Source organism: Chelonia mydas, chromosome 9, assembly GCF_015237465.2.
Source record: "Chelonia mydas isolate rCheMyd1 chromosome 9, rCheMyd1.pri.v2, whole genome shotgun sequence".
NCBI lineage: Eukaryota > Metazoa > Chordata > Testudines > Cheloniidae > Chelonia > Chelonia mydas.
This window is the reverse complement of record NC_057855.1, coordinates 11,675,467-11,688,694: the sequence shown is the minus strand read 5'-3', so window position 1 is coordinate 11,688,694 and position 13,228 is coordinate 11,675,467. Positions and strand designations below refer to the sequence as shown.

General features: G+C 48.4%; 1 protein-coding gene across 2 annotated transcripts in view; it reads right to left on the bottom strand.

The window, feature by feature from the left end:
- ZMAT3 (zinc finger matrin-type 3) overlaps nt 1-13,228 on the bottom strand; it is a 54,857-nt gene that overhangs the window by 31,363 nt on the left and 10,266 nt on the right. The window contains exons 3-6 of one of the 2 annotated variants that reach the window (XM_037909100.2): nt 12,822-12,941; nt 10,765-10,931; nt 10,539-10,639; nt 5,803-5,974 (exon numbers count right to left, since the gene is read on the bottom strand). In XM_037909100.2, coding sequence (XP_037765028.1) covers nt 5,803-5,974; nt 10,539-10,639; nt 10,765-10,931; nt 12,822-12,941 — 560 coding nt within the window. Of the gene's footprint in view, nt 1-466; nt 5,975-10,538; nt 10,640-10,764; nt 10,932-12,821; nt 12,942-13,228 lie in introns of those variants that run through there. The other variant, XM_007056983.4, reaches the window with a different exon arrangement.

The window sequence follows — 13,228 nt, the reverse complement described above, 5'->3', positions numbered from 1 at the left end:
GGAATCTGGCTCCCTGGAGTTATACCAGGGCATATGTGATAATAAGGCCTGGTATGCACCAGTCTCTTGAGCCTTTCAAAAACCTTTTATAAAGTTAAATGCCCATATGATTTTTCGCTCTACCTTTCTTCAATCTGAAGATGCAAGTGAGCTTGTGGTATCCATTCTGCAGGAAAACACAATGTGATGCAAAGCCCTTCACAGTGATTTCGGCTCCTATCCTGCAAGGTGTTGAGCATCCTCAACTCCTTGTGAAGCCAAGGAGTCTTGTGGGGAGATTCAAGACTAAAATGGACTTCATAGGAGTTGGAGGCAGTCAGCGCCGCACATGGACCCTTTACCTGTGCACGAATACATATTAGGCAGCTAGTCTCAAGCACCTGTAACTCTTCTGCTAAGCGGAAGCCTGTTTAGAGCCATGCACTCACCAGCAGCAGTAAAGCCAAAACACTGAAGTTGTGGAATGGTGAGAGCAAGACGATTTATTGTAGAGTGGAGAAGAGGTTCATTTTCATCAACTCAACTATTCCCCTACAGAGTTCAATGCAATAAAAAGAGGGACAAGTGTACAAAACCAACCTGACAAGAAGGCTCTAGATGAAGTACATTCAAAGCATTTGCAAATGATGCTACCATACAGTTGCAGGATACAAATTAAATCAGTTCCTTCCAAAGTGGACTGAATCGATTCTGTATCCGCATTCACGATTTTGTGTTTCGTTTCAGAAACATCCATAATCCTCCCTTTCACTGCAGATGCCTTACTCATTTTTTATATAACTCCACTGGCCTTTTCTCATCACTGGGAAAAGGATTCCAGCTATTATTGTCTAACAATTGATTTAAAAGCAGATTTTTTTCTTACTTCCAATTTGATGCAGGTGGCAATCGATCCTGCTCCAGTGAAGTCAATGGGAGGTTTGCCACGACTTAAATGAAAGCAGGATCAGGTCCACGGTTGTTCAATCCCGCATGCTAATTTATTCCTGGGAACGCATGGACTTTGCCAGTTGTAATAATAGTTCCTTTTGGATCCATCTTGAAATTTGCTTTTCTTAAGGGGCAAAAGGTTTCTTCCTCATCCAGAGCATCCTTGTGGATACAGACATAAAAACATGTACATGACAAGGCATCGGCACTACAGAGTTCCTGGAGTAGTTTAAGGCTTGATCCTGTTCCACTGAAATCAATGGGAGCTTCACTGCCAATTTCAGTGGGAGCAAGTTCATGCCCTTACATAGCAAGAGAAATATTCTTTAAAAAGCCAAGCCAGCCTAGATTGTTGTAACAAAATCTACGATTGAGAGAACATTTAGCACCCTGCTTTGTTTTGGCATGGCCAACGCAAGTATACAGTGCAGCCATGTCATTCACTTTGTACTCAGGCAATAACCCCCCTGCTGTCAATGGGAGTCTTGCCTGAGTAATGTGACGACAGGATTTTTTGCTCATGTTATTAACAGCATATTAGTAAGCCAAAATATGAATCAATGCTTACAGATCGATTCTCTCTATAATGTTCATGTAGTAAGGAAAAAAAAATCTCCTGGACTAAATTTTGCTCTTGGTAACACTGGTGTAAATCCAGAGTAACTCCACTGAAGTTAGAAGGGTTACTTCAGATTTGCACCAGAATAACTATACACAGAACTGAGCCCCATGTTAGGTAATGATATAACACATTTATTTGTTAATGCGTAATGACATCTAATGCTTAATACAAAAAAAAAACAGTACCTCTTTCTTACTCCATATAAATTATATGGATCCCATGTATTGGTCTCATTGCCTTAAAATAAAAGCTACAGCTGGAATGAAATGCATATGTATTTAAAGTTAACATTAAGATGTGCTCAATTTACTGAGTACACCATGTAGACAAAGGTTGCAATTGTGACTTACGAAAAAGCTGGAGGCAAATCCTGAATTTGTTTGCCTTGAAAACATAAAGGAACAGTTTTATTTTATGTGAAGAAAAAAATACATATACGTGGGGAGAGGGGGAAGAGCCACATTTTCACAAATAATAAATATCTAGTCTGATTCAAAATCAAAGTGCGCTGAAGATTTGTCTATTTAAACAAAAATAACCCATAGGAAAAAGCCATAAATATTCACAAGACTGTCAGTGATCAGCATAATAAAATAAATATAAATGCAATGATTTTTTTTTTTTTTTTTTAGCAGCAAAGATCATTAATCTACTGGCCAATGTGATAGCTTCACAAAAGTCCACTTCATTTTTTTTTTCCAGTCAAGAAATAAACTATTCAAGGGGGGGGGTCTCTAAAAAGGTGCCACGCCTGTATTCTTACTCGGTATGGTGCCTCTCCTGCTGCCCGCCGCCGCCACCGCCCCCCCCTTTCTGAATGTAGATATAGCAGGATACGTTTTCCCCAAGCATTCCGAATCCTTATGTACAGAATTACTTTAATACGCATACAGCCAGGTTATGACCTTCTCCTCTTGCTGAAGGGCCTTTGGGTTGGCTTTAACCCTTAAATCATAGGGGCTCTCCTGGGTCATTGAGTCCAGTCCCCTGCTATCGCAGCAACACTAATAAGGTCTAAGGTGTTTTTTCATACCTTCATGATTAGCCATTTTCTAGGTCAAGGAGAAACCACTGTGGGTGCTGTGATGGGAGGGGCAGTCTTTGGTTCCATTGTGCTCACATCAGGACTCCTGGACAGAGCAAGTCCCAGCATATCCCACATCCTTCTAGCCATGGATGCCTTTTCTCCTGCCTGGGAGACTTCTCAACAGGTGCTGTGGAGTCCCACTCCCTGCTTCACACCAGGGAACAGCAAGGGCAGAGGAGAGATGGAATTCTGGAGGTGACAACCCTCATCCCTGATGTTCCAACTGAGATTGGATGGCGGGGGAGATCTACCTGCCCGTTGGGCAGCCTCCCAAGAACAAACGTGGGAGCCCCATTGCTGGGGCATTTGAACTAGACACTGTTTTGTGAGGCAAAATGCCCCCTTGGCTAGACCCTGAGCTAGACACTCTACGTATAACAGGGCTTTTCCCAGCTCTTGTTTTATTCAGTGTTGCATGAAACAATGGAAACATCATGCCATGGTTTATGGCAAATGGACATTTAAACATGGTGCAAAAATCGTGGGGAGACATGACAGGGCAACTATCGTCCACCATCTTCCGTCCTTGCACGGGGGTGTACAGCCAGGAAAACGGAGGAAAGGCCACAGTTCCACTGTATGGAATGGGGAGCAGGTCATGCCAGAGGACTGCACTCTCTACGGCAGCACAGGGAGGTTGGGAATGGGGCAAGCCAGTGGGCATGGCCAGGGGGCCAGCCAGGGAGAGCACAGGGGAAGGGGCTTGTGCTCTGCAACCCAGGATTCTGTTCTCGCACCCATTCCACCCGATGGAGTTCCTCTGTGAAAAGCCTATTTACTCAGACTTTGCGCAGAGGACCAGCATTAGGTGCTATAGACACTGGAGTCTGTTACCCTGCATATAAACATGGATCAGCAGGGAACATGTGATGATTGCTGTGACTTCCATTACAGTTTAACCTCATGGAGTACAGGAGTGCTATATAAGAGACAGGGCAGTTGTGCAGCGCTCGCTGGAGGTGGCTGATGAGACAGATTACTCAAAGTCTGAAGAACAGCTTTTGAGCACGCAAGTGATACAAGCCTTTCTGTGGTGGACTGAGAAGATGAACAGAAACTCTGTTTTTTAAGGCTGAAAAAGGCTGGTGGAATGTAGGATACTAGGGAGCAGGGACCAGTGAAGGATGGCGAAAAACAGGGCTGTCTGCAACATGATACACACTAGGCCAAATTCATCCCTGCTGCAGCCCCACTGAAGTCACTGGGATTATACCTAGGGAAGAAGTTGACTCACTGCCTCCAGGAGGAGGGGACAAGCTACAAAGCACCTTTTCATTTCTAGTACCCTCCCACCCGAAAAACAAGGAGCTACACCAGCAAAGAACCAGAACAGTAAAGCAGGCCTGGAAGGGAGATATCCACAGCACCCGCCTGGCTCTGACCCTACTTATTTTGGATATTAGAAAAAAGATAAGGATCGTTAAATTCACCACAACTTGCGTGAATGATCAGAGGAGAGCACAGCAGCCCCACTCAGAGATCACCAGGGCGCCAGCACGGCAGCTCAGCCCGAATATCACACACAGAGAGCGCGGCAGTCTAGCCCAGAGAGAACACAGGGGAGACCACGGCAGCCCAGCCCGGAGATCACACGAGGGACAGCACAGCAGCCTAGCCTGGAGATAATACATGAGAGAACACAACAGCCCAACCTAGAGATAATGGGTGCCAGCACGGCCCTCCAGCACAAACATCACACAGGGAGAGCACGGCTGCCTCACCCAGAGATAGCACTGGGAACAACAGAGCAGCCCAGCCCGGAGATTGCACAAGAGATAGTACAGCAGCCCAGCCTCGAGATAAAACAGGGGAGAACATGACAATCAGCCCAACCTGGAGATTACACTCCCACTCGTTATCCCTTCCCTAAAACAAAAGACTGTAAAACGCTGCTGTTCAGAGGGAAGAAAGATAAAGGAAAGCCCAGTCTGAGACTTAGAGTAAAGGGAAGAGAGGAAATATGCCCAACACGGGCAGCTCTTCTCCAAAGGTGAATTTCACTTTGCACATATAATGTCTGTCAGGCTTAATGCAGCTGAATGGAGTGGAGGTTGCGGCAGCTGAAATCCAATAATCCCCAATTTCCAGGGAATTATACTACATCACAGACCCACCCCCTTTACAGTTACTACTACAGGCTGGAGAACAGCACCTGACCGCCCCCCTCAGCACCAATCTGATAGGGTGTTAGGACCCACGATTCCTCCCCAGCCCATCCTCATTGCACCATCCATGCTGTCCTATGGAGGGCCAAGGCTCAGTACAGAGCCCCAATCAGATTATATTAGCTTCTTTGCTCTCTGGGCCCAGCACAGGCCCTGCTCCCATGCTGCATAAAGATGCCTAGTGGCTCCAGTGTGGTAAAAATCCATTGCCAAGAGCAGACCAGAATCTATCCTCCTTGACAGAGGAGCATATCTGCTGATGTGGCAGATCAGCTACTCTCCTATTGCAGATGTTAGGCTGAAATCCTCACCAGCCACTTGAAGTCCAAACACTGGTGGGTGGCCTAGATGAGGGTGAGTGAGATAGGATCCTCCCACAGGGTATGTGCACAGCCTCTGTGCCGTACTGACAGGAATGCAGGAGGCACCTACTGTAAGGTATATTTGAGGCTATAGCCTCTTATGCTTCTGCTAGCAGGGATGCGTGGCCAACAATGCCATTCACACATCTGCTGGCTCTGTTCCCTCCTCTCCTCTAGCCTGCCCACAAAGTCCCCCTGCTGCGGAGTGATGCTGTGGAGCACAGCTCTAGGACACGCCAAAAAGGGTGATGCGTCTCCACATACCCTGCCTGCATGGCAGAACCGTGGTAGTCCCAGTGCTTCTTGGGCCTTGCACACTCATGCAACAGGGCATGGGGGAGGACAGGGCTCCCCCAAAATGCAATGAAGAGCTTTAGATAATGAGCAAACAAACATTAAAACCACTTCACGTCCTGCAGAGCATATTCCTGCCAACAGTGATATAAAAAACCCCTAACCATACCATTAAGTTTGCAGGTATTACATGTATAGCTAGAGAGCATACTCCTATCAAATGGAGCACAAAGCAGGGCATGTGGCAAACAGCAGGCAAGACAAGCTGTTCTATCTGCAAACTACTACCAAGGGATAGCGTGTCATTGTACATAGCCAAGATTTTCCATCTCATTTCTATACCTCTGTTCAGACACCTTGCTTTTGTGCTGTTTGCTTTCTAAATGTTGTCGGAACTCCATCTCTTCGCTAGCCCCAGCATTGCACATGGAACAGTAGTACTGGCCACTTGGGGTGACACACATAGCGAGATCACGAGGAATTCGCTGGCGGGAGCGTGGATTGAAGTAGGGACCTGCAGAGAAAATAAAGGAGTCCATTTATCTGTAAGCAAGAGGAGCCCTGCAATGTTTCAAGCCTCACTTCACAATCACTAAGGACTATGAGTAAAATGTTCAAAAGCACCTAAGTGACTTGGAAGCCTAAATCCTACTTTCAAAAGTGACTTAAGCACAAAAGTGACTTAGGCCTAGATTTACAAAGGTATTTAGGCACCTACAGATACAGATAGGCACCTAGTAGAATTTTCAAAGGCACCTAACTGGCTTTGATGCTTAACTCTCACTAAAGTCAATGGGACTTAGGTCAACTTTATTTTGTACTGCAGACTTGCCCTAAGTTATGTTGACGTACAGGCACCGCAGTAATTGAATCAATTTTGCATGTCCACACTATGCTCCTTGTGTCGGTGGTACGCGTCCTCACCAGAAGCGCTTGCTCTGATTTAACTGCCAATGTGGGGCATTGTGGGACAGTTTCTAAAAGGCAGTAACAGTCCATGTAAGCAATGCAGCATCTACACTGACACTGTGTTGCCCTAACTACATTGACTTAAGTGCTACGCCTCTTGTGGAGATGGAGTTATTAAGTCGGTGTAGTGGATGCATTACGTCGGCGGGAGTTACATTTTACTATAGACGCTTACAGAGTTAGGTCGATGTAAGTTGCCTAAAGCTGTATTGTACACCAGGCTTTAGGCTCCTAAGTGCCTAAGTCACTTTTTGAAAATTTGACCCGTATCACTGCTCCCCCTATTTCAGAATTAGAATCAGCTTTCTGATCAGAGTAAGTTTACTGCTCGCTTAATTAAAAATAATTACGGTAAGATCATATTTAATGTAATTTTAGAAGAACCGTTATATTAACTAACACCATGCTGAAAACACAAAATTAAACTAACACTCATCAGAGGGCTGTCTGAGCTAACGAGCGCTCATTACAAGACTTGCAAAGAAAAAATAAAACAGCTGATCCAGACACTAATAAATATACTTCAAATTAAATGGTATAGAATTAAGGGCTGATTTTTCTCTCTCTTGGACAGGAAGCTGCAAATCAGGATTACCTCTTGTGTGCTCTGTGGAGTTACACAGATATAAAATTGCAGCAAATGAGACCAGAATCAGGCCAGATTCATTCCTACGTTAGTGCTAGTGCCAGCACAGGAATAGAGAGCGTACTAACTTCACCTCTCCTCTTCTGCTGCTACTCAGGGCCAAGGTGCAAGCTGGAGCAGCCACAGGACTCCTTTTTTCTGCTGCTATAGCCCGCTGAGTTTGTCTATACTGCAGCTAGGAGCAAGCCTCCCAGCGTGAACAGACAGACTCGCACTAGTGGTGCTTGAGCTAGTGTACTAAAAAAAGCAGAGTGGACGCTGTGGCTCATGCTGGAGCTGGGCTCTCAAACCCAGGGGGTTGGGTGGGCTTGAGCTCAGCTCCAGTCTGAGCCACAACATCCACATTGCTACATTTAGTGCGCTAGCTCAAGCCCCACTAGCTTGAGGCTGTCTACCTGGGCTGGGAGGCTCACTCCTAGCTGCAGTGCAGACATAACCAATGGGACTGGCAGCAGTGGGGAGTCATCAGCCCTGAGCTCCACCCTAGCCACACCTCTTTCTGCTCCCGATCCACCTCTTCCCTCCTCCAGTCTGTCAACCTTCAACACACTCCCCCCGTCATGTTCCAACCCACCACTCCTCCACGTCACTCTGTCCTGCCCTAGAATGCTCCCGGCTTCTGCTGAGGCAACGCATCACTGGCAGAGCTAGCCTTGCACTGGCCAGAGGCTCCTCTGAACTGGAGGAATTGTCTGGACACAGGGCTGGGCACAAGAGCAAAGTGACTGTCACTCGGGGTGAATTTCCCCCATGCACTTTTCTCTGCTTATTCCTAGATCAAAGTTCTTTTTAAAGGGTTTTGCAGTAAATCAAAGTGCTTTTCTCCCCCTCCCCACAGCCAAAATAAGAGAACAGAATCTGTCTTTCCCATATTGGGTTTGTTCAAAGGGTGGCAAAGTCAGAGTCTGAAACACCAGAGACACTGATTCTGGGAACAGATGGCCTTGGAAGGTGGCAAACCTGCTTTATCATTCTGGCCAGCAAGAATGCGAGCATGGGTTGATGTGGTACAGTCGGAGTCAAAAGCTCAGGCCCCTTGCCAAGAAAACACCAGGAAATAGCCACCACTTAAAGCAGCAATAGAGAAAGGCAGATGGGAAATTAAGTTACAAGATGAGAAACCAACCAACCAAAGAGGCTGACAAACTGAAGTAACTTTAACTGCTGAGAGGATCAAGACGGACAGATGGGTGGAGTCAGCGAGAGCCAGACAAAGCCCTGGCACCACAAATAGCTTCTTTCTTTGCAAAGCTTCCTTTACTGAGGGGCTCACTCAGCAACTACACAAAGCTCAGGTAAACAGACTGTACGGGGACAAGGGAGTGGGGAATGGAATACTCCCACCTTGGGCATGGAGCACCCGTGCAACCTGCACAACCTCTGAGGTTGCAGCAATATGGGTGTGGTATCGCAGCTTGCTGTATCACTTCTAGACAGAGGCTTTGGCCAGGGGGACTGCATAATCATAGACCCACTGACTGTCTTCAAATGCCCCCTGTGAGGTAAACACACAGCCAGGGTCGGGCTGCTCACTCAGATGCCATCACTGACCACAACCCCCAGCTCAGTGAAGACCTCCTGGATTATGACTGGGAGGACGGGGTGGATCCACTGGCACTTGGTTGGTGCATGGGGCTCTCCACCCCTTGTGTCCCCCGGTGTGTACACCAGGAGGTGAGGGTAGCCTTATCGCCTGTCTCTCAGGCCTTCCTCGAGCAGGCCCTGGTGGAGGGTGCTCCCTGCCCGCCCCTCCCCTCTGATCCTCCAGACCTCGCCATCAGGCCCCTGCCCTGCAAGCCCCCCCTCCGCACCACCCAAGCCAGCTACATGACCTGCAGTTGGTTTGTTTCTGTATCAAGCCTAGGAAGCAGCTGGACGTGTTCATATTCCATACCCTTCACTTCCTCACCCTCATGTCCCACCCCGATGCCAAGTGGCAAGACCTTCTACCACCTGTGGAGGGTGAGGAGCTTCGGTCGGCCAGTCTATAGTCTACCCTGGACTCCGGCCTACCAGGGATATGAGCTGGCAACTCCTGGCATGGTTCACCCACTCCCCTTCCTGACACGTGCCATTTTTGCGGTGTCAGATAGACCCTGGTACACATTTACAACAAGTGCACCAGGTTGCAGCCCCTTTTCCGGCTACTCCAGAACCTTCTCCTTCGGTTCTGGCTGCACTTTTTCTCGCACCTCCTGATCTACACTCACCCCATCTGTGGCCCCAAGAAGTGGCGAGACCTCCTCGTCAGCCTCCTCCTGGCGCTGGCCAAGGTGGCCATCCATCATGCTAGGAGAAGGATACTGGATAGGAGGCGCTCTGTGACTGTGAGGCCTATTTTCACTCCTCCCTCCAGTCACGTATCTGGGCACAATTGCTCTGGGCCGCGTCCACTGGCTCCCTGGACACCTTTGAGGAGCAGTGGGCACTGTCCGGGATTCTCTGCTGAGTGTCCCTCTCTGGCTCCCTGCTTTTACCCCTCACTCCTATCCCTGCTTTTCATTCATTGTCCCCTGAATTTACCTGAGCCCTGGACTCAGTGGCTACTCCCTTTAGGCTGGGGGAGGGTCCTTTAGATGTGGGCTGGCGCAGATGTTCAACAGGTGCCCTGACTCGCCCCTCTAAAAAAAGTCTGCTGTGACTAAACCCTCAGGCAGGCTGCAGCAGCCAATCCCTGGGCAGGGCCCAGGTCAGCCTCTCCTTGGACCCCGGTTTCACAAGTAGCTTTGCCTCCCCAGATGGTGAAAATGAAGTTCATGTGACCCAATCAGGCCTCTGTCTTATCTAGCCCTAGGTTTGGGAAGAAAGGGGAAGTGGTGGCGGCTGATGCTGCAGGAAGGCTGTGAGGAGCCAGAGGAGAGCACAAGGCTGGCAGAGACCTGTGGATGACTCCAGGCAGGAAGGCCAAGGAGTGCCTGCTTGGGAAAGACCAGGGAGCAACCCAAAGGAACCCAGAGGAGTGATGGAAAGGAACCTGGGAGGGGCTGAAAGCTGAGCCCAGAGGGTGAGCAGAAGAATTAGAGGACAGAAGAGGAAGAAAGGGTTGGGCCTAGTTTGAGACTGGGGAAAAGGCTCTGTTTTGTTTGGCTTTAACATGGATGTGGAACTCTGTTTCCCTGGAGAGTTATACTTTTGTTAAGGGCTTAGCTGGAGGGCCAAGTCATAGCAGCAAGCCACTGCAGCAGCCAAATGAGGCTGTAGAGTTTTGAAGAACTGTGAGAAGGGGGCAAAATGAGGCAGGCCTACTGCAGAGCCACCCCATGCCACCCTGGAGGTGGCCACCCTGTTACAGTCCCTCACGCTAGAGTCAGAACCAGTGCAGACCAGCCCACAGAACAAGAGCTCCCTAATGCATCCTTCTGTGTCAAGCAGAGCTTGGACACGGAAGAGAATTGAACCCATTAAGAAATAGTCACTGTGCGACCTATGGAGCATGTAAGTGGTGACACAAGCATTCAAGTACCTGTGCTGTTTTGAACCGCATACACATTTCTTCTATTCTGCATCATCTTATAGTCGTTCCCTTCTTTCCGTGCCCTCCGTTTGCCCAGTTCTGATGTATCCCTGAAGGTTAAATAAATACATACAGCTCTGTTTTAAAGCTCTCTGAGATACATTAATAGAGATTGCTGGAGTCATGGCTGCACACGTTCAGGCCAGCCTTAATGTAAAGGTTGAACAATACCTACGGGAATGAGTTGCTCTGTGCTTCTGCCAGGCGTAGCCTCTTGGCATGATTCTTTCCTTGGTAGTGAGCCTGGGCCACAGCCGGGGAACTAAATGAGGCATCACAAAGCTTGCAGTAATCATTCTCTGTGGCCATGATCACTCGGCCTCCTGGTTTAGAGGCACCCATCTATCAGCAAAAGGGAGGGAAAGTTTCATATGCAAACATAGGAGACTTCATTCTTTGAAATAACTGAGCCAGGCTCAATGAAGTTGACCCCTCTCAGCAAGCTGGTGGAAGATTGGGGATTAGAACTTCAGGTTCTCTGCACGGTGTTCCCCAAATTCTTTCCCTTGTGGGAGGAGGTTTTGCCTCTCCTTGGCTCCAGCTGGGAGTTTGGCCCCCTGAACCTGCACATCCCCTAAGATCCACACAGATCTCTGAGAATCAAATGGAGATTAAAACTATCTGTGCAGAGGCCCTGTACCTCTGCCCTGGCTCTGGTGCCTCCTGCTCCCACTTCCAGCTTCCTCACAGGCTTGACTCCTCTGCCTACCTCTGCCCCTGGGAGCCCCCTGAAAGGAGATTCCACAGCACTGAGGGAGGTCTGCGTCCAGACTACCCGCCCCCTAACTGGATCTCCAGCCCAGCAAAGAACCTTCCACGGGTTGCAGAGAAACAACTGACCCCTCCTCACACCTTGCCTATGGACAGCGGGAGTTCCATATGCAAATTTTAGAGGAATGATCCAGTCCCGAGTAAGCTCAGTCCTCAGGATTTCCCAGTGCATTATGGGGCGTGATCTTGTCTGTCTACTTAGAATGTAAGCTGATTGGGGCAGTAGCTGAATCTTTTTGGTGTTTTGTACATCACCAAGGAAACAGTATATCCCAAATAGTGTGGATAACAATGATTTACTCATTGACCTTGCCAGTGCTACACTTTCTAAGGTGCAGTTTCTTTGGCCCTCGTTTTGATACTTCATATGCTGCTAACTAGACCCTCCTCCCAAAAAACCCCTAGAATTCTGGCTTGCATCGTACAATATGAACATCTTCTACGCAGCTGGCTCAAACTTGGCTTTCTTTTTTTCTGAGAATTAGTTCCTCAAACAAGGCAGAGCAGCCACCCCAGCTGTTGGGAAGCAGCAAAGTACACTTGTAACATGCAAGGGCTTGGGGCAGGGCCTGCTCTAATGCCAACTGAAGCTAATGGAAAGACTCCCATTCACTTCAGTAAGCTTTGGATTCGGTTCTTTTTGCATGTCAACAGGTCTCCCCCAGCCTCAGTGGCTGGCCTCAGCAACCATATAACAACCTGCTACTTACTCACAGCTAAGGGGTTCATTCTCCTTTAGTTTAAGTGGTAGAGGCCCGTGCTTTTGGTGCTGAAGGCCCCAGCTTTGATCCCTGCTGACCAACACGCAATGACATGCAAGTGTCAGGTGTGGAGAACATTTGATTTACCCCTTGAGCTAATGGGGCATGCACTCTTGCTCTATATGTGCCTGCCATTGGGCAGTTCATGGGACAGCATTAATCTGGATCCCAGAGGGGGCCATTCACTCATGCTGCGATTGGAGAATGAGTGCCACAAAAGTAGCTATTTAGGGAGCGAAATGATGCCCCAGTGCTGTTGGTGCTAGAATCTAGGCACTTTTTCTACATAGGCACCGAGGTGCAGCCTCACTTCGATGCACAGGAGATGGCTAGGCAAGGGGAGGATATTCCACACACACACACACAAAGGAAGGACATGACGATGAGTGTTTTCCATGGCTTTAAACAGCCACAATCAGCACAGCATCTGATTCAGACAGGTATCATAGGATTTGCCATACAGGATTAGATCAGTGGCTCAAGGAGTCAAGTCCCCTGTATCCAGGAGCGGTCAATACCTGATGCTTCAGAAGAATGTAAAGGCACACACCAGTCCAATTGCACCATGCTGGACATAGTGGGGAAGATTCCTCTGACCCCTGCAGCAATCCCACCCCAAAGCATGAGACCTAGTTACCCTTGTCATAGGGGGTACTGCACATGTAAGCAGCACAGCCTCGCTCATCTCTCCAGGCCTTACCTGAGCTGGATGGGAGACAATCTGAGGCACGGCAGGCTCCACTGAATTGCTCATTCTGGCAGGAGCTGGGCAACTATTTGCAGCATAGTAATTCCGAAGTTTCTTACTATGGTTTTTACCCTGGAAACAGAACTCGAATTAATCACTGTGCAGGTGGTAGAGTGCCACCTGTATATAACAGCTAGAGGACTCAGCTAAGAGGCTGAAATGTAAACGTAGTCATGACATCAGCAGCTCAGATACAGGCTCTGATCCTGAGAGGGGCTGAGCAATCTCAACTCCCATTGATTGCAATGGGAGATTAGAGTGCTTGAGATTCCTCATGAGATGCTCAGTATCTGGCAGGGCTGGGTCTCAGGATGAGTTATGTACCTCCCGACATTAGCAGTGAAAGGGTGAAGGGGAGC